Here is a 25,822-nt window from a genome sequence, read left to right as displayed (position 1 = left end):
AGGTGTGCCATTTTCGTCCTCCACAAGGCCTTGGTATCGGTTTCTCAGTTGTGTGGTTGGTGATGTCTCCATGGTCTTTCTTCTTTTGGTCACATGGTTCCACTCATCTGCTTTTTGGAGGTTCTCTGACACTTTCTTCACCTTCTGTGACCAGTAGAGATGCTTCTGTTCTGTCTAGGAAGTCTTCATTTTCTTTGAGTTTCAATGTTGCAATTCTTGTAGACCCCGCACCTTTTCTTCTGAAAGGGCCAGTAGTCTACACTTCTGGCAGTGAAGTTGGATTCTTCTTCTGGTCGATCTGTGAACCTGTAGCACATACTGCAGCTCACCATGTAGGTTGTCACATCTGCCATGTTGCTCATGGATCCTGCTGACTTGCTATGTGTTTTCCTTTTTGTGTAATCTGCTGTGTTTTTTAATTCTTGTGTAATCTCAATCAGCCAAGCTTTTTTCAATAATGTGCTAGAGGCAAAAATTCCTCAAGCTTCAATCCCTGGTTTCGCGATGCTTTCCAAGCAGCTTGTCCCGGCTGTACCCTTCTTGCCTGAGGGATACTCTTCGCTTTTCCCAGAAGGCAATTGGAACATGCAAATTGTCCTCCTCAAGCTTCAGCTTTCTAGACTATCATTGTCAGAAAAATTTAAGGATAGTAACATGGGTAGTTGAGTCCAAGGAAGTGGAGGCCTGATGGTCTCGGAGGCCTACTGCTACAGGCAACACGCATGAAGGAGACCCAACCAGGAGTGTTCACATTTCCCAAAATTATTGGCAGACATAAAAAAAGTGGCATCAATTTCACCACAGTAGAAATAGCATAATAGGGACTGACTTAGAGTGCAGTTACCTGACATTAATGCATCATGCTAAAAAATGCAATATTACCTAGTCTGTACAATCTACAATTGGGGTGAAAAAGTCCTTGGAGATCCATGACTTGTTCATCTTGATGAATGTTAGGTGGTCTACACTTTCAGGGGACTGCCGGCTGTGTTTATCCGTCACGTTCTGAGAGAACACTGGCTGCCAGGCATGGTAAAACCTCCAAGGCGTGTGGAGCGAGCTCAGGCCACTCATCAATTTTAGAAGACCAAAATTTGAAAGGGTCCAAACCCTCCCTGATGGTATTGATATTTAGTTCTAGATGCTCCTGCACCATCCTCTCGATTCGTTCACCACATGTAAGACTTGGACTCTGTTGAGCTAGTGCATGAGTTGGTCTAAAAAAAAATTCTCAAAGGACTCGCAGAAATTGCTTCTTCCACTTCCACCGCTGCTGCTGCTGCTAATGTTTTGGCATTTACTAATTGACGTGCCGGAGGCTGGATATCTACAATTGTGATGCAAACTGTGTGCTTCATTGCTTTCTTGGGGAAAAGCTCTCTTAAGGTTGTGTAAAAGCGTGTTTTAATACTCCAGCATTCGCGGGTCCCTTTCTAGGGTGGGAATCATATTTCAAAATTTGATTTTATAACGTGGATCTAATAAAGTGACAAACCAGTAGTCAGCATTATTCTTAATCATAACTGTACGGAGATAATGTTGCAGATAGTACAGCAAGAATGCACTCGTATGACTGTCTCTACCGTGAGGTCCAAGCCCATGCTGTGTTGGTGGCTGGGATTGCCATAATACAAATTCTAACAGTCTATTCAGTAGGACTATCAGCTGTGTATCCACCAGACTTGTGCTCAACACAACTGATGGTCCCTACCCCATTTAAAAGGCAAGAAATCCCACTTATTAAACCTGACAGGGCACACCTGTGAATTGAAAACCATTCCCGGTGACTACCTCTTGAAGCTCATCAAGAGAATGCCAAGAGTGTGCAAAGCAGTCCTCAAAGCAAAAGGTGGCTACTTTGAAGAACCTAGAATATAAGCCATAATTTCAGTTGTTTCACACATTTTTGTTAAGTATATAATTCCACATGTTAATTAATAGTTTTGTTGCCTTCAGTGTGAATGTACAATTTTCATAGTCATGAAAATACAAAAACATCTTTAAATGAGAAGGGTGTCCAAATTTTTGGTCTGTACTGTAGATGACCGGAATAGTGATGCTGATGATGGCATCGTCAGCGCTAACCATCTTAGTAGCCATTTCAAAACTGTGCAGTAGGGTGCAGAGGTCCTTAATCTGTGCCCACTCTTTAAATGTGATATGCATCACGTCTGTACTGCGTTGGCCCAGGCTATACAACATGACATACTGCGTCAGGGCTTGTTGCTGCTGCCACAGTCGCTGCAACATGTTCTGAGTGGAATTCCACCATGTCGGCACATTGCATATCAACCTGTTAACTGGCATGGACAAAGACCTTTTTATCGATGCAAATCGATGACCAGAGGGGGTCTGAACGGTGGAAATGAGCACACAGATTAATTACTTTATTTTCTCATCCAGGCTAGGATAGTGGGTGAGAAAACGCTGCTATGCAAAGGCACATGTGTGAGCTTGCCTCGCCGCAATGCCGCCACCAGGGTCGCACCGTTATCGGACACGGCCTTCCCTGGATGCAGGTTCAGAGGAGACAGCCATTGATCAAACTCGGCCTGGAAACAATCTTTTATGGCACCACAACTGCGGAACCATAGGCTAACTACAGTGCTGTGGGAGGGCGAAGTACAGTGAACCGGACAAACTTCTGGACCGTGAGAGGTGCAGGCGGAGATGTTACTGTGGATTGAGAAACTTGTGGTGTGATCGTTCTCTGAGGTCGGTTAAAAACAGTAGGCATGTCCGCTTCTGTTACAGCTGAAGGCAGCCTCTCAGTCAGCGTGACTCAAGCGGGTAAAGAACTCAAGGTTCTGTGGTCAAAGACCTGCATCTCAATAGTTGGCAAGGTAGCAGAGGAGGAGGAAGAAGCAGCAGCTCCGATTGATTGGGCAGCAGATGGTGGTTGATGTCTGGTGGTCCGCATTTTTGCGCATTGGGATTCCCACAGTAAAGCATGCTGATTGTGCATGTGAAGGTACATACATGTAGTAGTTAAATTATTGCTACTACAATGTTGGCAGATTACATGAGTTGGCTCATCCTTTGCAGTGTCAAAAAAGGTCCAGGCTAGGCAACCCTTGCCACCACTGTGAGCTACAGACCCGCAGACGCTGCTGGTCAGAGGCACAGTTGTGGCTGAAGATGCATCATTTGTCATGGCTGCCTCACTACGTGTTTGTCACGTACGGTGCAACATAACCTCATCATCTTCCTTCTCAGATGACCTACTCAGCTGTGTGCCTCTATGTTCACACCAACTGGGATCTAACACCTCATCATCATTCTCTGTGTTATCACATTCTTCGCCATTGGAGTCACCCTCCTCCTCTTCTTGCCCTGAAAACACAGTACACTCCACGTGAGCCTCAGATATCTGAGTCTCATCAGGATCACCTTCCCCGCGGTTAACATCTGATAGTAACATAGTTAGTAAGGCCGAAAAAAGACATTTGTCCATCCAGTTCAGCGTCTTCAGTGTTACTTGGAGGGTGGCAGGTCCTTATGTCCTTTTTCTAAGCACTCGTGCACTTTATCTCCCAGGCAGGCAAGTCCCTTGATGAATCGGCCTGCGAAGAAACGCGTCGGGACATCTCAATAGGGAGAGTGCAGGGCATGATATTGTCCAGGGGTAGCTGTGGACTGCCCTTGTAAGGGCGGGAGTCTGGGTTTGTAGGTGTATGCATAGCCCCCTAGGGATTGACAGGGTATTGTCTCCCGGCATTGCTGCTATATGGACTTTTCTTCAGTGCATTGCGGGCTTCACCTACTTCGTTTATGGCAATTGGTGAGATCATTCCTGTTTTAATTACCTTTGTTGTTATATGATATCTCTTTTCTTTTGCCTTATCCCCTCCTGCCCGCTTTATTTGTTTGTCTTTGATACCTGCCAATATTTGTACATACAAGCTTACCCGGTTAAACATTTTTTGCACCCATGTGTGCTTATGTTTACAACTAGTGGTATCTTGGTAGTGTGGGACAGCACATTGTACGTGTTTAGGCTGTTCTCATACACATGTTATGGTATCATATATTAATGGTGTTTCTTCATTTAGGCTACACCATTTAGTACCATTATATATTGTTGTGGGGTGATATTTTTTTCATTTATTTTTACCTTATACATATTAAAGGTTATGTTTTATATTCCTACTATAGCTATGTTCCCCTAATTTTGGTGGGATTTGTTGTTCTATTTCTATTACTGTGGATTTTTCTAGATTTGCTTTTTTCGCCATCCAGTTCAGCCTATATTCCATCATAATAAATCCCCAGATCTACGTCCTTCTACAGAACCTAATAATTGTATGATACAATATTGTTCTGCTCCAGGAAGACATCCAGGCCTCTCTTGAACCCCTCGACTGAGTTTGCCATCACCACCTCCTCAGGCAAGCAATTCCAGATTCTCACTGCTCTAACAGTAAAGAGTCCTCTTCTATGTTGGTGGAAAAACCTTCTCTCCTCCAGACGCAAAGAATGCCCCCTTGTGCCCGTCACCTTCCTTGGTATAAACAGATCCTCAGCGAGATATTTGTATTGTCCCCTTATATACTTATACATGGTTATTAGATCGCCCCTCAGTCGTCTTTTTTCTAGACTAAATAATCCTAATTTCGCTAATCTATCTGGGTATTGTAGTTCTCCCATCCCCTTTATTAATTTTGTTGCCCTCCTTTGTACTCTCTCTAGTTCCATTATATCCTTCCTGAGCACCGGTGCCCAAAACTGGACACAGTACTCCATGTGCGGTCTAACTAGGGATTTGTACAGAGGCAGTATAATGCTCTCATCATGTGTATCCAGACCTCTTTTAATGCACCCCATGATCCTGTTTGCCTTGGCAGCCGCTGCCTGGCACTGGCTGCTCCAGGTAAGTTTATCATTAACTAGGATCCCCAAGTCCTTCTCCCTGTCAGATTTACCCAGTGGTTTCCCATTCAGTGTGTAATGGTGATATTGATTCCTTCTTCCCATGTGTATAACCTTACATTTATCATTGTTAAACCGCATCTGCCACCTTTCAGCCCAAGTTTCCAACTTATCCAGATCCATCTGTAGCAGAATACTATCTTCTCTTGTATTAACTGCTTTACATAGTTTTGTATCATCTGCAAATATCGATATTTTACTGTGTAAACCTGAGAGTCAGATGATGAGAGTCAGGATGCTGTTCGGACCCAACTTTTTCCTGCCTCATATCCAAGCTAAAAAAAAGTGGGCATTGGTGCAGACTTCCTCCTCTTGACTCTGCAAAGCTTTTGAGTACACTTCTGATGAACATGGCATAGAATGTGTGAACAGCTCTTCAGACTCACCCATCTGTGGTTCCGTATAATCGGTTGAACAGTTGGATAGTTGGGACCCGGGGGGAAGCAAGGGGAATTTGGGTCCCACATCTGGGGACTGTACTGGGTGTGATGAAGAGGAGGAGAGGCCACTTGAAGCTGCACTTGCCATCCACTCGAGTACATGCTCTTTCTGTGCATCATTGATAAGGTAGTGGTGTAGTCTGTCCAGTTACATAAGTTGTCAGTTGTATTTGCATAGGACATGACGTTGCTTCACTAGTGCCTTCACAAACATTACCACCTACCCCACATACACCTTGAACACCAAGCCTAATTCCCCTTCCACCATGGCTTCGCTTTTTCCCAGTCATGTTGCTCAGATAATGTAGTAGGGGCACAGTATTAGCAACAAAAAATTAGATTTTGAACTCTGCACCACCTCTGCAAACAGCTGAGTTTCAGCTACAGTAAATTCAAAGTTGAAATATGGCATGCTGTATCTTGTTAGTCACAGAAAAAATAACCGAGTGTGGATGAGGCCTGTATGACAAAGAAGCTATGCAACAAACATGTCAGAACCCTTACTGTATGATGCTAATAACAGAAGAATTTGTTTCTGGCCTCTGGATCAGGCCTCTACAGCTTAATTTCAAACCCAAGCAAATGACAAAGTGTGATACTGCGGGTTGTCTAACTTTTTGCAACTGACAAATTATTATTTTTTTATAATGTGCCTTCGGTCTGCAGACCGTTTTATTTCACCACAGCACTAAATGACAAGGTGGTATACAGCAGACTGCTTAATATTTTTTCACTAGCTAAATGTAAATTAGAATGCTATACTTGTGCATGGATCACAATAGAAGCAGTGCACAACATGTGCCCTGCTGTCTTTCTTTGTGCACCTCAGTATGACCAAAAAATAAAAAGTGCTGGAAGGTAAATTTTAACAGCCACACTGGATAGTACTTACCTAAAGTATCTGATGATTATACAACCACATAGCTAATCATCTAAAATGTGGATACAACAGGCTTTTTCACATTTAGCTATTAAAAATATTATTTAGAATGCTATACTTGTGCATTGCTTCTATTGTGCTCCATGCACAACACACTTGTAGGACATGTGCCCTGCTGACTTTGTCTGTGAACCTCAGTAATGCCCCCCCCAAAAAATTCTGGAAGGTTAATTTTACAGCCAAACTGAACACTGTCCAGCTACACTATCTGATTAATATACAATCGCCTAACTAACTAGCTGAAATCTTGATGTTAACAGTGGCACTGTCAGGAGCAGCCTCTCTGCACTGTTGGGTCAAAATGGCACTAAAAAAAGATTTCTGCTATTTATATGAAGAGGGACATGTGATTTGAGCAGCCAATGACACAAGTCGTGGTGTCATTACATTGTGGGTGTTTCCTGCGCACTTGTTGGCTAGCTGCAATGTGCACACATAAAGTTAGGAAGAAAAAAAAAGACTGCTGTGCTTACAAGAACACCGCGCCTCTGAGCTCTGCACACCACCTCCCCTCATTAAACAGGTGCCAAACGCTCATGATGCACCTCCATTATCAATGCTAAAGTGCTGAAAATATTTTTGTGGCAACGCAAATATTTTCCCGCACTTTTACCGAATGTTACCGATTTTTATCTATTTTATAACATTTTGCTCGGGTTTCCGATCACGAATTCTAATGTGCCATATCTGTGCCGAATTTATGTTTGACAATGGTTTTCCAAACAAATTCACTCATCTCTAGTAGTGATCACTAAATGCAGAGAAGTCAAAGATTCTTCCTAGTCATCGGCTGTGGCTGCTTTATCAATCGTCTTTTCCAGTCGTATCCCAATCGCGAGATCACCATTTTGCCTCTAGACCACAACATTCTGCTCCATATGGAAATGTTGAAATTACTTTGTGAAATTGTTAACCCCTTCCCGACCTGTGACACAGCGTATGCGTCATGAAAGTCGGTGCCAATCCGACCTGTGACGCATATGCTGTGTCACAGAAAGATCGCGTCCCTGCAGATCGGGTGAAAGGGTTAACTCCCATTTCACCCGATCTGCAGGGACAGGGGGAGTGGTAGTTTAGCCCAGGGGGGGTGGCTTCACCCCCTCGTGGCTACGATCGCTCTGATTGGCTGTTGAAAGTGAAACTGCCAATCAGAGCGATTTGTAATATTTCACCCATTATAACGGGTGAAATATTACAATCCAGCCATGGCCGATGCTGCAATATCATCGGCCATGGCTGGAAATACTAGTGTGCCCCCACCCCACCCCACCGATCGCCCCCCCAGCCCCCCGATCTGGCCGGTACACTGCTCCGGCTCCCCTCCATCCAGTGCTCCGCTCCCCCCCGTGCTCTTGTCCGCTCCCCCCGTGCTCCAATCACCCCCCTGTGCTCCAATCACCCCCCCTGCATTCAGATCCACCCCCCCCGTGCTCCGTTCCACCCCCCCATGCTCCGTTCCAGCCCCACCGTGCTCCGTTCCACGCCCCCCGTGCTCCGTTCCACGCCTGCCGCGCTCCGATTCCCCCCCCCCCCGTGCTCCGATCCCCCCCCCCCGTGCTCCGATCCACCCCCACCCCATCATACTTACCGATCCAGCCGGGGTCCCGTCCGTCTTCTCCCTGGGCGCCGCCATCTTCCAAAATGGCGGGCGCATGCGCAGTGCGCCCGCCGAATCTGCCGGCCGGCAGATTCATTCCAAAGTGCATTTTGATCACTGAGATAGATTATATCTCAGTGATCAAAATAAAAAAAATAATACATGACCCCCCCCCCTTTGTCACCCCCATAGGTAGGGACAATAAAAAAATAAAGAAAATTTTTTTTTCCACTAATGTTAGAATAGGGTTAGGGTTAGGGCTAGGGCTAGGGTTAGGGCTAGGGTTAGGGCTAGGGGTAGGGTTAGGGCTAGGGTTAGGAGTAGGGCTAGGGTTAGGGTTTCGGTATGTGCACACGTATTCTGGTCCTCTGCGGATTTTTCCGCTGCGGATTTGATAAATCCGCAGTGCTAAACCGCTGCGGATTTATGGCGGATTTACCGCGTTTTTTTCTGCGCATTTCACTGCGGTTTTACAATTGCGATTTTCTATTTGAGCAGTTGTAAAACCGCTGCGGAATCCGCACAAAGAAGTGACATGCTGCGGAATGTAAACCGCTGCGTTTCCGTGCAGTTTTTCCGCAGCATGTGTACAGCGATTTTTGTTTCCCGTAGGTTTACATTGAACTGTAAACTCATGGGAAACTGCTGCGGATCTGCAGCGTTTTCCGCAGCGTGTGCACATACCTTTAGAATTAGGCTATGTTCACACGGTGCGGATTTGGCTGCGGATTGGCCGCTGCGGATTCGCAGCAGTATTCCATCAGGTTTACAGTACCATGTAAACATATGAAAAACTAAATCCGCTGTGCCCATGGTGCAGAAAATACCGCGCGGAAACGCTGCGTTGTATTTTCCGCAGCATGTCAATTCTTTGTGCGGATTCCGCGGCTTTTTACACCTGTTCCTCAATAGGAATCCGCAGGTGAAATCCGCACAAAAAACACTGGAAATCCGCGGAAAATCCGCAGGTAAAACGCAGTGCCTTTTACCCGCGGATTTTTCAAAAATGGTGCGGAAATATCTCACACGAATCCGCAACGTGGGCACATAGCCTTAGGGTTAGGGTTGGAATTAGGGTTGTGGTTAGGGTTGTGATTAGGGTTATGGCTACAGTTGGGATTAGGGTTAGGGGTGTGGGGGGGTTAGTGTTGGAGGTAGAATTGAGGGGTTACCACTGTTTAGGCACATCAGGGGTCTCCAAACGCAACATGGCGCCACCATTGATTCCAGCCAATCTCGTATTCAAAAAGTCAAATGGTGCTCCCTCACTTCCGAGCCCTGAAGTGTGCCCAAACAGTGGTTTACCCCCACATATGGGGTATGAGTGTACTCAGGATAAACTGCGCAACAATTACTGGGGTCCAATTTCTCTTGTTACCCTTGTGAATCTAAAAAAATGCTTGCTAAAACATCATTTTTGAGGAAAGAAAAATGATTTTTTATTTTCACGGCTCTGCGTTGTAAACGTCTGTGAAGCACTTGGGGGTTCAAAGTGCTCACCACATATCTAGATAAGTTCCTTTGGGGGTCTAGTTTCCAAAATGGGGTCACTTGTGGGGGGTTTCTACTGTTAAGCCACATCAGGGGCTCTGCAAACGCAATGTGACGCCCACAGAGCATTCCATCAAAGTCTGCATTTCAAAACGTCACTACTTCACTTCCGAGCCCCGGCATGTGCCCAAACAGTGATTTACCCCCACATATGGGGTATCAGCGTACTCAGGAGAAACTGGACAACAACTTTTGGGGTCAAATTTCTCCTGTTACCCTTGGGAAAATAAAAAATTGCAGGCTAAAAGATCATTTTTGAGAAAATAATTTTTTTTTTTATTTTCATGGCTCTGCGTTATAAACTTCTGTGAAGCACTTGGGGGTTCAAAGTCCTCACCACACATCTAGATTAGTTCCTTTGGGGGTCTAGTTTCCAAAATTGGGTCATTTCTGGGGGATCTCCAATGTTTAGGCACACAGGGGCTCTCCAAACGTGACATGGTGTCCGCTAATGATTGGAGCTAATTTTCCATTTAAAAAGCCAAATGGCATGCCATCCCTTCCGAGCCCTGCCGTGCGCCCAAACAGTGGTTTACCCCCACATATGGGGTATCAGCGTACTCAGGACAAACTGGACAACAATATTTGGGGTCCAATTTCTCCTATTATCCTTGGCAAAATAGGAAATTCCAGGCTAAAAAATCATTTTTGAGGAAAGAAAAATTATTTTTTATTTTCATGGCTCTGCGTTATAAACTTCTGTGAAGCACCTGGGGGTTTAAAGTGCTCAATGTGCATCTAGATAAGTTCCTTGGGGGGGTCTAGTTTCCAAAATGGGGTCACTTGTGGGGGAGCTCCAATGTTTAGGCACACAGGGGCTCTCCAAACGCGACATGGTGTCCGCTAACAATTGGAGCTAATTTTCCATTCAAAAAGTCAAATGGCGCGCCTTCCCTTCCGAGCCCTGCCGAGTGCCCAAACAGTGGTTTACCCCCACATATGAGGTATCGGCGTACTCGGGAGAAATTGCCCAACAAATTTTTTGATCCATTTTATCCTACTGCCCATGTGAAAATGAAAAAATTGAGGCTAAAAGAATTTTTTTGTGAAAAAAAAGTACTTTTTCATTTTTACGGATCAATTTGTGAAGCACCTGGGGGTTCAAAGTGCTCACTATGCATCTAGATAAGTTCCTTGGGGCGTCTAGTTTCCAAAATGGGGTCACTTGTGGGGGAGCTCCAATTTTTAGGCACACGGGTGCTCTCCAAACGTGACATGGTGTCCGCTAAAGAGTGGAGCCAATTTTTTATTCAAAAAGTCAAATGGCGCTCCTTCCCTTCCAAGCCCTGCCGTGCGCCCAAACAGTGGTTTACCCCCACATATGAGGTATCAGCGTACTCAGGACAAATTGGACAACAACTTTCGTGGTTCAGTTTCTCTTTTTACCATTGGGAAAATAAAAAAATTGTTGCTAAAAGATAATTTTTGTGACTAAAAAGTTAAATGTTCATTTTTTCCTTCCTTGTTGCTTCTGCTGCTGTGAAGCACCTGAAGGGTTAATAAACTTCTTGAATGTGGTTTTGAGTACCTTGAGGGGTGCAGTTTTTAGAATGGTGTCACTTTTGGGTATTTTCAGCCATATAGACCCCTCAAACTGACTTCAAATGTGAGGTGGTCCCTAAAAAAAATGGTTTTGTAAATTTCGTTGTAAAAATGACAAATCGCTGGTCAAATTTTAACCCTTATAACTTCCTAACAAAAAAAAATTTTGTTTCCAAAATTGTGCTGATGTAAAGTAAACATGTGGGAAATCTTATTTATTAACTATTTTGTGTCACATATCTCTCTGGTTTAACAGAATAAAAATTCAAAATGTGAAAATTGCGAAATTTTCAAAATTTTCGCCAAATTTCCGTTTTTATCACAAATAAACGCAGAATTTATTGACCTAAATTTACCACTAACATGAAGCCCAATATGTCACGAAAAAACAATCTCAGAACCGCTAGGATCCGTTGAAGCGTTCCTGAGTTATTACCTCATAAAGGGACACTGGTCAGAATTGCAAAAAACGGCAAGGTCTTTAAGGTCAAAATAGGCTGGGTCATGAAGGGGTTAAAGGGAATCTGTCACCCCAAAATTCGCCTATAAGCTAAGGCCACCGGCATCAGGGGCTTATCTACAGCAATCTGTAATGCTGTATATAAGCCCCAGATGTCATCTGAAAGATAAGAAAAACAGGTTATATCATACTCACTCAGGGGCGGTCCCGATGAGGTCCGATCCAATGGGCTTCTTTTAAAACCGACTAACTTCAAGGAGGATTATGATAAACTGCATAAAAGACATTACACTTGTCCCATGATATATCTCTAAGCTGTGCATGGCTGATGGCTGTAATATACATTTATTTATGCCTGCACAAAATGTTGGCATGGCTCAAGCCCTGGTTTCATGGATTCACTCCACGTCATACATTCCATTATGTTTTCAATTCTAAGGAATTCAGATTACTGGACAATCTCTACTGAAATGGGGAGCACTAATAGATTCTCTACTCTTATCAATGACTACCTAATATTTCTTTTTGAAACTGATTTGACAGAAAATATTGGCCCTTATGAAAAGTTAGATTGCCAAGAACCACCAAGCCCCATGCTGCAACTACTCCAGAGAGTTTCCACCACTAGTTACTCATTTTTTACCGATGAAGATTGTTGAGTTTGATCATTTCAGTAGATGTGTTACTGTTTATAGTCACAGTTTTTGAGTACAGTAGTTAGTTCCCAAAAGACTCTGATATCCAGTTCCTGCAGCCAGTTTTGTGTTCCTAATCAGGGCCCATTTTTGAAATCTTTATATGGTGTTACATTTTAGAATTCTTCACAAAATAGAAGCCTCATTTTTTTTCACTGTCACAAATGGTAATACCAAACAGATGGACCTCACAAATTATTTTACAACTTCTCTTGTATTCGACAATACCCTATAAATGGTTGTACATTACTGTCTTGGCACATTTCCGGGTTGAGAAGGGAGGGAGCTCTATGTAGCTATTTGAATTCAGATCTTACTTGAATAGCTTGCAGACACAATATATTAGGAGGAGTGTTTGTGGTCACCTGGCAGCTCAAAAGATGGCGACCATGAACAGGCTTGGCACCATCTACTCCATTTTCCTGATCCCTGGGATTGTCTTGGGCATCACCATTTAACACCTCTACACGGATCTGGACTTACACAGAGACCCCTAGGCTTGGGCCACAGTGTTGCCTTCTGTTCGGTGGTGTGAAAGGCAGAGAAAATACAAAATCAAAAGATGTAATAGTAGTCAGCAAACAGGTCGGGATCACAACGGGAAACAAATACACAAGCCGTGAGTTGAGCATAGAGGACTGAACGAGAGGAGAGCAAGGCTGTATCTGGCAGCTTCCTTCAATATGCTTAGAGTTTTTGTAGAATATGGTGCTATCTAATTGGCTGAATCAGGGAGAAGATTACTTCAGCTGGACAGCACATACACCCATACTGCCAGACTGGATGGTACTACTTGTCTCAGGCACCCTAATCTTAGTGGATGAATCGAGCCTATGTCATCCAGAGCTTTTGGTTCCAACGTCTACTCCATTACCAGCACCCCCTGCCATATGAATAACGACACGCCTGGTGACATCATAGGAGCAGATGACACCAACTGCAGAAGCCCTAATATGACAAAATTTCTGAAAATCAGAGCTGAAGAAATTCCCATGAAATGACTCCATTTTGGAAATTATAACCCTCAGAGAACTAATCTATTGGAGTAGTGACTATTTTTGATTCTACAGGCACTTTCCAGAAATTAGCACACAGTGGATGTGGGAGAAAACAATTGCAATTATGCCATTTTATTACCCAACACATAGTGCTCTGATTGTGCTCCAGGAGACACACACACACACACCATAAATTAAGTGGGTTCCTCTCACTATAGTAATGCCAAATACATGTGGTTTGGGCACACTAAAAGGCTCAGAAGCGAGTTGGAAATTTGACTTTGACAGAGTGGTTATTGCTGGATTGGTTAATGGAAGCCATGTTGCTTTTCAAGAGCCTTTGAGCCACTAATAATGTGGAAACCTCTGTTGGAGGACCTGAGTGTGGACTTGTTTTTTGTTAGATGAATAGAAGTTTTTATTGGTATTATGTTCGTCAACCTAATGTTTCTTTGTAGCTTTTTATTCCATATTTTGTAGGCAGAATGAACAAACAGTTAAATACCACGCTCCACAGGTTCATCATATGAGATTCTCTATTAGACTGTGAACTGTCATTGTCTTGGTGAAGAATTCAGTACTTTTACATAACTTGCAATTTTTGCAGACAGTTTAAGTAGAAATGTTAAATGGCATTCAAGGATATTATATTCAAAAATGATAATTGGTTTATATCTTTCAGATAACTGTACCCAGAGATCAAAGGAACAGCTAACATCTTCAATTTTTAAATCAGATGATTTTGAGATCCCACTGGATACAATTGACGTTAATGCCATGACTCCAAATATACCATCATTCCTTCGCAGCAAAGATATCTCATCTGATCCTTTGAAACAGGTTGTGTCTTCTGATTCATTAGTGACAACTAAGGAAAATCAGAGTCACAAAATAAGCATTAAAAACAGAAATACTCCTAAATCAAAGAAGCCATTTTCATGTTCAGAATATGAAAACAGTTTTCTCATCAAAAAGTCTTTTCTTAAACATCCAAAAATTCACACAGTGGATAAAAGATTTTCTTGTTCCAAGTGTGGAAAATGTTTTAAACACAAATCACATCTTGTTATACACCAGAGAACCCACACAGGGGAGAAACCTTTTTCATGTTCAGAATGTGGGAAATGTTTTAACCAGAAATGCAATCTTGTTATACACCAAAGAACCCACACAGGGGAGAAACCTTTTTCATGTTCAGAATGTGGGAAATGTTTTAACCAGAAATGCAATCTTGTTATACACCAAAGAACCCACACAGGGGAGAAGCCTTTTTCCTGTTCAGAATGTGGGAAATGTTTTAAAGTGAAATGCAATCTTGTTATTCACCAAAGAATCCACGCAGGGGAGAAACCTTTTTCCTGTTCAGAATGTGGGAAATGTTTTATCGAGATATCATCTTTGGTTAAGCACCAGAGAATTCACACAGGGGAGAAGCCTTTTTCCTGTTCAGAATGTGGGAAATGTTTTAAACACAAATCACATCTTGTTATACACCAAAGAACCCACACAGGGGGGAAACCTTTTTCATGTTCAGAATGTGGGAAAGGTTTTAAGGAGAAATCAGGTTTGTATCGGCACCAGAGAACTCACTCAGGGGAGAAGCCTTTTTCCTGTCCAGAATGTGGGAATTATTTTAGCAGGAAATGCAGTCTTGTTAAACACCAAAGAAGAACCCACACAGGAGTGAAACCTTTTTCCTGTTCAGAATGTGAGAAATGTTTTATCGAGAAATCCTCTTTGGTTAGGCACCAGAGAACTCACACAGGGAAGAAACCTTTTTCCTGTTCAGAATGTGGGAAATGTTTTAACGAGAAATCCTCTTTGGTTAGGCACCAGAGAACCCACACAGGGGAGAAACCTTTTTCATGTTCAGAATGTAATAACGGTTTTAAGGAGAAATCAGATTTGGATAGGCACCAGATAACTCACTGAGGGGAGAAGCCTTTTTCATATTCAGAATGTGGGAAATGTTTCAACGAGAAATCATCTTTGGTTAAGCACCAGAGAACTCACACAGGGGAGAAGCCTTTTTCCTGTTCAGAATGTGGGAAATGTTTTTTTTTAATAAATTCTTTATTTAGTAATAAACATGAAAGCCATTACAAATATCTTATTATAAGGTACAAGAAAACCATATGAGTAATGGAGAAAGTTGGTGGGGGGGAAAGGGGGTCAGGTAGGTATAGGGTGGGGGATAATGGAGGGGAGGGTGGGGAGAGAGGGAATAGGGGGGGGGGGAGATTGAACAATTTTAACATGAATTGGTACTCCATATTAAGTCTTAGCCGAGAAAACAAATACAGTTTATGATAATACATTCAGTCATAACTCTTAGGCTATGTTCACACCTTGCGTCGGGTCCCTGCGGGTTCTCCCGCAGCGGATTTGATAAATCTGCAGGGCAAAACAACTGCGGTTCTCCCTGCAGATTTATCGCGGTTTGTTCCACGGTTTCCGCTGCGGGTTTCCGCCTATACTATTGATGCTGCATATGCAGCAATATGCAGCATCAATAGTAATGTTAAAAATAATAAAAATTGGTTATACTCACCCTCTGATGTCCGGATCTCCTGGGCGCTGCACCCGGCGGTCCGGTTCCAAAGATGCTGTGGGAGAAGGACCCTTCGTGACGTCACGGTCATGTGACCGCGACGTCACCGCAGGTCCTGGTCGCACAGCAACTCTGACCGGACGGCCGCGTGCAGCGCCCAGGAGCTCCGGACATCAGAGGGTGAGTATAACCAGATTTTTTATTTTTTAACCCCAAATATGGTTCCCAGGGCCTGGAGGAGAGTCTCCTCTCCTCCACCCCGGGTACCACCCGCACATTATCCGCTTACTTCCCGCAACGTGGGCACAGCCCCATGCGGGAAGTAAGCGGTTCAATGTATTCCTATGGGTGCAGAATCGCAGCGATTCTGCACAAAGAAGTGACATGCTGCGGGTTGTAAACCGCTGCGTTCCCGCGCGGTTTTTCCCGCAGCATGTGCACAGCGGTTTGCGGTTTCCATAGGGTTTACATGTTACAGTAAACGCTATGGAAACTGCTGCGGACCCGCAGCATCAAAATCGCGGCGGTTCCGCGGTAAAAACCGCTAAGTGTGAATATAGCCTTATTATGTATCCCAAGGGCATACATTAAGCAGCAAAATTATATTAAGTGTATCCGCTCGTTTTTAACTCTTTCCAAGGTGCCCAAATTTTCACATACAAGTCGTGATTGTTCATTTTCCAGCTGGATAACTCCTCAAGCCTAAAGACCTGGTTCACCTTGGAAAACCACTCAGATATGGTTGGAGGGGAAGCATCTTTCCAATGTAGAGTGATTAAGTGCTTTGCAGCACTTACTAGCAATGGTAAAAGTCTATGTTTCTTGGGTTTGAAATTATTAGATGGGCAGGAAAGCAGGACTTCAGAAGCCCGAAGGTTGGCTTTAATCAAGTTAAGTTTCTTAAGAGTTCTACCTATCTCTTCCCAAAACGTTTTTAGTTTAGGGCATTCCCAGAAAATATGGGTGTGATGGCCCAATGGGTCATGGCATCGCCAACAGGAGCTGTCCTGTTATGATTTGGTAATTCAGTACCACAATGGACATAGAAGTCAGAGCACATACAGTGACCTGACAATAACCCAAAAACATAGAACGAGCTCTGAGACGTGGGAACTCTGCTGACCGCAATCCCTAATCCTCTCCAACCACACTAGAGGCAGCCGTGGATTGCGCCTAACGCTCCCTATGCAACTCGGCACAGCCTGAGAAACTAGCTAGCCTGAAGATAGAAAATAAGCCTACCTTGCCTCAGAGAAATACCCCACAGGAAAAGGCAGCCCCCCACATATAATGACTGTGAGTTAAGATGAAAAGACAAACGTAGAGATGAAATAGATTTAGCAAAGTGAGGCCCGACTTTCTGAACAGAGCGAGGATAGGAAAGGTAACTTTGCGGTCAACACAAAACCCTACAAACAACCACGCAAAGGGGGCAAAAAGACCCTCCGTACCGACTAACGGCACGGAGGTACACCCTCTGCGTCCCAGAGCTTCCAACAAGCAAGAAAAATCAAATAAACAAGCTGGACAGAAAAAAACAGCAAACAAAAATAACACAAGAGCAACTTAGCTATGCAGAGCAGCAGGCCACAGGAACGATCCAGGAGGAAGCAAGTCCAATATTAGAACATTGACTGGAGGCCAGGATCAAAGCACTAGGTGGAGTTAAATAGAGCAGCACCTAACGACTTCTGTTGTGATAGGCAATTCAGTATCACAATGGACATAGCGGTCAGAGCACATACAGTGATCTGACAATAACCCAAAATAATAGAACGAGCTCTGAGACGTGGGAACTCTGCAGACCGCAATCCCTAATCCTCTCCAAGCAACACTAGAGGCAGCCGTGGATTGCGCCTAACTCTGCATATGCAACTCGGCACAGCCTGAGAAACTAACTAGCCTGAAGATAGAAAATAAGCCTACCTTGCCTCAGAGAAATACCCCAAAGGAAAAGGCAGCCCCCCACATATAATGACTGTGAGTTAAGATGAAAAGACAAGCGTAGGGATGAAATAGATTCAGCAAAGTGAGGCCCGACTTTCTTAACAGAGCGAGGATAGGAAAGATAACCCTGCGGTCTACACAAAACCCTAAAGAAAACCACGCAAAGGGGGCAAAAAGACCCTCCGTACCGAACTAACGGCACGGAGGTACACCCTCTGCGTCCCAGAGCTTTCAGCAAAACAAATAGACAAGCTGGACAGAAAAAATAGCAAACAAATAGCAAAGAAGAACTTAGCTATGCAGAGCAGCAGGCCATAGGAATGATCCAGGGAAAAACAAGTCCAACACTGGAACATTGACAGGAAGCATGGATCAAAGCATTAGGGCAGCACGGTGGCGCAGTGCTTAGCACAGCAGCCTTGCAGCGCTGGAGTCCTGGGTTCTAATCCCACCCAGGACAACATCTGCAAAGAGTTTGTATGTTCTCTCCGTGTTTGCGTGGGTTTCCTCCGGGCACTCCGGTTTCCTCCCACATTCCAAAGACATACTGATAGGGATTCTAGATTGTGAGCCCCATCGGGGACAGTGGTGATAATGTGTGCAAAACTGTAAAGCGCTGCGGAATATGTTAGCGCTATATAAAATAAAGATTATTATTATTATTATTATTAGGTGGAGTTAAGTAGAGAAGCACCTAACGACCTCACCAGATCACCTGAGGGAGGAAACTCAGAAGCCGCAGTACCACTTTCCTCCACAAACGGAAGCTCCCAGAGAGAATCAGCTGAAGTACCACTTGTGACCACAGGAGGGAGCTCTGCCACAGAATTCACAACAGTACCCCCCTTGAGGAGGGGTCACCGAACCCTCACCAGAGCCCCCAGGCCGACCAGGATGAGCCACATGAAAGGCACGAACAAGATCGGGAGCATGGACATCAGAGGCAAAAACCCAGGAATTATCTTCCTGAACATAACCCTTCCATTTAACCAGATACTGGAGTTTCCTTCTTGAAACACGAGAATCCAAAATCTCCACAATATACTCCAATTCCCCCTCCACCAAAACCGGGGCAGGAGGGTCAACAGATGGAACCATAGGTGCCACGTATCTCCGCAACAATGACCTATGGAATACGTTATGTATGGAAAAAGAATCTGGGAGGGTCAGACGAAAAGACACAGGATTAAGAACCTCAGAAATCCTATACGGACCAATGAAACGAGGTTTAAACTTAGGAGAGGAAACCTTCATAGGAATATGACGAGAAGATAACCAAACCAGATCCCCAACACGAAGTCGGGGACCCACACGGCGTCTGCAATTAGCGAAACGTTGAGCCTTCTCCTGGGACAAGGTCAAATTGTCCACTACATGAGTCCAAATCTGCTGCAACCTGTCCACCACAGTATCCACACCAGGACAGTCCGAAGACTCAACCTGTCCTGAAGAGAAACGAGGATGGAACCCAGAATTGCAGAAAAATGGCGAAACCAAGGTAGCCGAGCTGGCCCGATTATTAAGGGCGAACTCAACCAAAGGCAAAAAGGACACCCAGTCATCCTGATCCGCAGAAACAAAGCATCTCAGATATGTTTCCAAGGTCTGATTGGTTCGTTCGGTCTGGCCATTAGTCTGAGGATGGAAAGCCGAGGAAAAAGACAAGTCAATGCCCATCCTACCACAAAAGGCTCGCCAAAACCTCGAAACAAACTGGGAACCTCTGTCAGAAACGATATTCTCTGGAATGCCATGCAAACGAACCACATGCTGGAAGAACAATGGCACCAAATCAGAGGAGGAAGGCAATTTAGACAAGGGTACCAGATGGACCATCTTAGAAAAGCGATCACAGACCACCCAAATGACTGACATCTTTTGAGAAACAGGAAGATCTGAAATAAAATCCATAGAGATATGTGTCCAAGGCCTCTTCGGGACCGGCAAGGGCAAAAGCAACCCACTGGCACGAGAACAGCAGGGCTTAGCCCGAGCACAAATCCCACAGGACTGCACAAAAGTACGCACATCCCGCGACAGAGATGGCCACCAAAAGGATCTAGCCACTAACTCTCTGGTACCAAAGATTCCAGGATGACCAGCCAACACCGAACAATGAACCTCAGAGATGACTTTATTCGTCCACCTATCAGGGACAAACAGTTTCTCCGCTGGACAACGATCAGGTTTATTAGCCTGAAATTTTTGCAGCACCCGCCGCAAATCAGGGGAGATGGCAGACACAATTACTCCTTCCTTGAGGATACCCGCCGGCTCAGATAAACCCGGAGAGTTGGGCACAAAACTCCTAGACAGAGCATCCGCCTTCACATTTTTAGAGCCCGGAAGGTACGAAATCACAAAGTCAAAATGGGCAAAAAACAGCGACCAACGAGCCTGTCTAGGATTCAAACGCTTAGCAGACTCGAGATAGGTCAAGTTCTTATGATCAGTCAATACCACCACGCGATGCTTAGCTCCTTCAAGCCAATGACGCCACTCCTCGAATGCCCACTTCATGGCCAGCAACTCTCGGTTGCCCACATCATAATTTCGCTCAGCAGGCGAAAACTTCCTGGAAAAAAAAGCGCATGGTTTCATCACTGAGCAATCAGAACCTCTCTGCGACAAAAGAGCCCCTGCTCCAATCTCAGAAGCATCAACCTCGACCTGGAACGGAAGAGAAACATCTGGTTGACACAACACAGGGGCAGAAGAAAAACGACGCTTCAAGTCTTGAAAAGCTTCCACAGCAGCAGAAGACCAATTGACCAAATCAGCACCCTTCTTGGTCAAATCGGTCAATGGTTTGGCAATACTAGAAAAATTGCAGATGAAGCGACGATAAAAATTAGCAAAGCCCAGGAACTTTTGCAGACTTTTCAGAGATGTCGGCTGAGTCCAATCATGGATGGCTTGGACCTTAACAGGATCCATCTCGATAGTAGAAGGGGAAAAGATGAACCCCAAAAATGAAACATTCTGCACACCAAAGAGACACTTTGATCCCTTCACAAACAAAGAATTAGCACGCAGGACCTGAAAAACCGTTCTGACCTGCTTCACATGAGACTCCCAATCATCCGAGAAGATCAAAATGTCATCCAAGTACACAATCAGGAATTTATCCAGGTACTCTCGGAAGATGTCATGCATAAAGGACTGAAACACTGATGGAGCATTGGCAAGTCCGAATGGCATCACTAGATACTCAAAATGACCCTTGGGCGTATTAAATGCAGTTTTCCATTCATCGCCTCGCCTGATTCGCACCAAATTATACGCACCACGAAGATCTATCTTGGTGAACCAACTAGCCCCCTTAATCCGAGCAACCAAATCAGATAACAATGGCAAGGGGTACTGAAATTTAACAGTGATCTTATTAAGAAGGCGGTAATCTATACAAGGTCTCAGTGAACCATCCTTGGCTACAAAAAAGAACCCTGCTCCTAATGGCGACGATGACGGGCGAATATGCCCCTTCTCCAGGGATTCCTTCACATAACTGCGCATAGCGGTGTGCTCAGGCACGGATAAATTAAACAGTCGACCTTTTGGGAATTTACTACCAGGAATCAAATTGATAGCACAATCACAATCCCTATGCGGAGGTAGGGCATCGGACTTGGGCTCATCAAATACATCCCGGTAATCAGACAAGAACTCTGGAACCTCAGAAGGGGTGGATGACGAAATTGACAGAAATGGAACATCACCATGTACCCCCTGACAACCCCAGCTGGACACCGACATGGATTTCCAATCCAATACTGGATTATGGGCTTGTAGCCATGGCAACCCCAACACGACCACATCATGCAGATTATGCAACACCAGAAAGCGAATAACCTCCTGATGTGCAGGAGCCATGCACATGGTCAGCTGGGTCCAGTATTGAGGCCTATTCTTGGCCAAAGGCGTAGCATCAATTCCTCTCAATGGAATAGGACACTGCAAGGGCTCCAAGAAAAACCCACAACGCTTAGCATATTCAAAGTTCATCAAATTCAGGGCAGCGCCTGAATCCACAAATGCCATGACAGAATACGATGACAAAAAGCAGATCAAGGTAACGGACAGAAGAAATTTTGACCACTGTACCAATGGTGGCAGACCTAGCGAACCGCTTAGTGCGCTTAGGACAATCAGAGATAGCATGAGTGGAATCACCACAGTAGAAACACAGCCCATTCAGACGTCTGTGTTCTTGCCGTTCAACTCTGGTCATAGTCCTATCGCACTGCATAAACTTAGGTTTAATCTCAGGTAATACCGCCAAATGGTGCACAGATTTACGCTCACGCAAGCGTCAACCGATCTGAATGGCCAAAGACATAGACTCATTCAAACCAGCAGGCATAGGAAATCCCACCATGACATCCTTAAGGGCTTCAGAGAGACCCTTTCTGAATATAGCTGCCAGCGCAGATTCATTCCATTGAGTGAGAACGGACCACTTTCTAAATTTCTGACAATATACCTCTATCTCATCCTGCGCCTGACAAAGAGACAGCAAATTTTTTTCTGCCTGATCCACTGAATTAGGCTCATCGTACAGCAATCCAAGCGCCAGGAAAAACGCATCGATATTACTTAATGCAGGATCTCCTGACGCAAGAGAAAATGCCCAGTCCTGAGTGTCGCCACGCAAAAAAGAAATGACGATCCTAACCTGTTGAACTGGGTCACCAGAGGAGCGAGGTTTCAAAGCCAGAAATAATTTACAATTATTTTTGAAACTCAGAAATTTAGTTCTATCTCCAAAAAACAAATCTGGAATAGGAAATCTCGGTTCTAACAAAGAATTCTGAACCACAAAATCTTGAAAATTTTGAACTCTTGCCATGAGCTGATCCACACATGAAGACAGACCTTTAATGTCCATTGCTACACCTGTGTCCTGAACCACCCAAATGTCTAGGGGAAAAAAAAGGCAAAACACAGTGCAAAGAAAAAAAAATGGTCTCAGAACTTCTTTTTTCCCTTTATTGAGAATCATTAGCACTCTTGGCTTCCTGTACTGTTGTGATAGTCAATTCAGTATCACAATGGACATAGCGGTCAGAGCACATACAGTGATCTGACAATAACCCAAAATAATAGAACGAGCTCTGAGACGTGGGAACTCTGCAGACCGCAATCCCTAATCCTCTCCAAACAACACTAGAGGCAGCCGTGGATTGCGCCTAACTCTGCCTATGCAACCTGAGAAACTAACTAGCCTGAAGATAGAAAATAAGCCTACCTTGCCTCAGAGAAATACCCCAAAGGAAAAGGCAGCCCCCCACATATAATGACTGTGAGTTAAGATGAAAAGACAAGCGTAGGGATGAAATAGATTCAGCAAAGTGAGGCCCGACTTTCTTAACAGAGCGAGGATAGGAAAGATAACCCTGCGGTCTACACAAAACCTTAAAGAAAACCACGCAAAGGGGGCAAAAAGACCCTCCGTACCGAACTAACGGCACGGAGGTACACCCTCTGCGTCCCAGAGCTTCCAGCAAAACAAATAGACAAGCTGGACAGAAAAAATAGCAAACAAATAGCAAAGAAGAACTTAGCTATGCAGAGCAGCAGGCCACAGGAATGATCCAGGGAAAAACAAGTCCAACACTGGAACATTGACAGGAAGCATGGATCAAAGCATTAGGTGGAGTTAAGTAGAGAAGCACCTAACGACCTCACCAGATCACCTGAGGGAGGAAACTCAGAAGCCGCAGTACCACTTTCCTCCACAAACGGAAGCTCCCAGAGAGAATCAGCCGAAGTACCACTTGTGACCACAGGAGGGAGCTCTGCCACAGAATTCACAACAGACTTCACCACATCACCTGAGGAAGGAAACTCAGAAGCCGCAGTACCACTTTCCTCCACCAACGGAAGCTCATAGAGAGAATCAGCCCAAGTACCACTTGTGACCACAGGAGGGAGCTCTGCCACAGAATTCACAACACTGTCCTCTAACAGACTCAAATGAAATAATTTGGCTGGAGTTAGGTGCCACCTGGTCAAAATTTTGTATGAATTTTCTTGGAGTAAAATGCATCGGGAAAATCCCCACGCAAAAGCTAAAATTTTTGACGTTTGCGTCTTTGTAAAAACAGTTCCCATCTCCAGCTCCCAGGAGTGAATAAATGTAGGCTTAGTTTGGTTATTGACGGAGCTGAGTTGTGCGTAGACGCGAAAGATGCTCTTCATTTCAGGGTGAGGTATTTTAGCCATTATGTCGAGCCATGACCAAGTGGAACCATGGGGAAACTTTTTTTTGAAGTTAAGAAGCGTACGCCTAAAATGTTGGATTTGTAGAAAGTTTTTGGGGTGCGTCAAGGAATCAGGGGGCCAGGTTCCTTTATATTAGATTCTGTTATTATAGAAATTTTTCAGGGGTTGTTTATGAATGTGGGAAATGTTTTAACGAGAAATCATCTTTGGTTAAGCACCAGAAAACACACAGGGGAAAAGACGTTTTCATGTTCGGAATGTGAGAAATGTTTTGTAAGGAAATCATATCTTCTTAGTCACCAAAAAATTCACACAGAGGAGAAGCCTTTTTCATGTTCATAATGTAGGAAATGTTTTATACTAAAATAACTCTTTAACATCAGAAAAGTTACAAAGGAGGTAAAACCTTTTCATGTTCAGAATGTTGGAAATGTTTTAACATAAAATTGTATTTCTTAAAGGGGTTGTCCATTATTAGGACAACCCCTTGTCATTCTTCATGTTTGGTCTAGTTTAAATAAAAATATTCATACTCACTCATTTTGCGTGCCAGTTTTGTTCCAATAGTCGTTGCACTCACGTTCCCGGGGCTCATGTGAGGTTGTTACAAAATCAGCACTGGCTTCACTGTTGCTGCCTTTGGATGTATTGAACATCAACAGGAAGCTAGGGCCACCTCTGCTCTCTGACTTACTCTTATTGTTTGATGTGTCTAAAAGTGGAGACAGTGAACCAAGTTTAAGAATGCACTTGCTTTCTAAACACATTTGGTATTCTATTAGTCTTTTCCCTATGATTTTTAAATACATTTTCCTACAGGTTTCAACGAAGAAATAAAAAAAACACTTTTTGATATGACTATATTTTAACTTTAAAAAAAATAAAGAATTCATCATTTTAAACATGTCCTGGATTTGTAGAGTAGAAGCTGGATCAACCTTTCCTTTTCCAATGAGAAGGCTTTGTCCAAGTAGTGGACATCACCTTTAAACAATAAAAATCCCACACAGAGAGAAACCATTATAATACCTACAGTAGAGTGTAAAAAATAAATTACTAGAAAATCGTATTTTGTTGACCATGAAAAATAACTCAGACTGGGAGACACTACATATGTTATTGACAAATTGCACAAAAACATAAGTCGTATACCGTATATACTCGAGTATAAGCTGACCCGAGTATAAGCCGACCCCCCCCCTAATTTTGCCACAAAAAACTGGGAAAACTTATTGACTCGAGTATAAGCCTAGGGTGGAAATGCAGCAGCTACCGGTGAATTTCAAAAATTAAAATAGATGCTCCATAACATTCATTATTGCCCCATAGATGTTCCATAGAAAGCTGTGCCATATAGAATGCTCTGCACCGTTCATTATGGCCCCATAGATGCTCCATATAAAGCTGTTTTATATATAATGCTCTGCACCATTCATTTTGGCCCCATAGATACTCCATAGAAAGCTGTGCCATATATATTGCTCTGCACCGTTCATTATGGCCCCATAGATGCTCCATATAAAGATGTGCAATATAGAATGCTCTGCACTGTTCATTATGGCCCCATAGATACTCCATAGAAAGCTGTGCCATATATAATGCTCTGCACCGTTCATTATGGCCCCATAGATGCTCCATAGAAAGCTGTGCCATATATAATGCTCTTCACCGTTCATTATGGCCCCATAGATGCTCCATATAAAGCTGTGCCATATATAATGCTGCTGCTGCAATAAAAAAAAATCACATACCTCTCTTCGCTCAGGACGCCGGCGCTTTCAATATTTACCTGCTCCTCGTGCGGCTCCGTCTCCAGCACTGACGCTCAGCAGAGGGCGTGGACTGACTACGTCACCGCGCCCTCTGACCTTAGCGTCACTGACAGAGGACGCTGGAGACGGAGCCGCACCGGAACGAGGAGCAAGTAAATATCGCGCAGTGCTCCCC

General features: G+C 44.1%; 1 protein-coding gene across 1 annotated transcript in view; it reads left to right on the top strand.

Annotated features, from left to right (window-relative positions):
• The window catches only part of LOC138663312 (oocyte zinc finger protein XlCOF22-like), a 36,578-nt gene extending 21,334 nt beyond the window's left edge, over window positions 1-15,244 (top strand). Inside the window, exon 7 of the mRNA XM_069749486.1 lies at window positions 13,835-15,244. Within this exon, the coding sequence (XP_069605587.1) occupies window positions 13,835-15,084 (1,250 nt within the window). The 3' untranslated portion in view covers window positions 15,085-15,244. The remainder of the gene's footprint in view (window positions 1-13,834) is intronic.
• The last annotated feature ends 10,578 nt before the right edge of the window (window positions 15,245-25,822 follow it).

The sequence above is a fragment of the Ranitomeya imitator genome, chromosome 2, assembly GCF_032444005.1.
Source record: "Ranitomeya imitator isolate aRanImi1 chromosome 2, aRanImi1.pri, whole genome shotgun sequence".
NCBI lineage: Eukaryota > Metazoa > Chordata > Amphibia > Anura > Dendrobatidae > Ranitomeya > Ranitomeya imitator.
The sequence above is the reverse complement of the archived record's forward strand: the minus strand, read 5'-3'. Positions and strand labels throughout refer to the sequence as shown.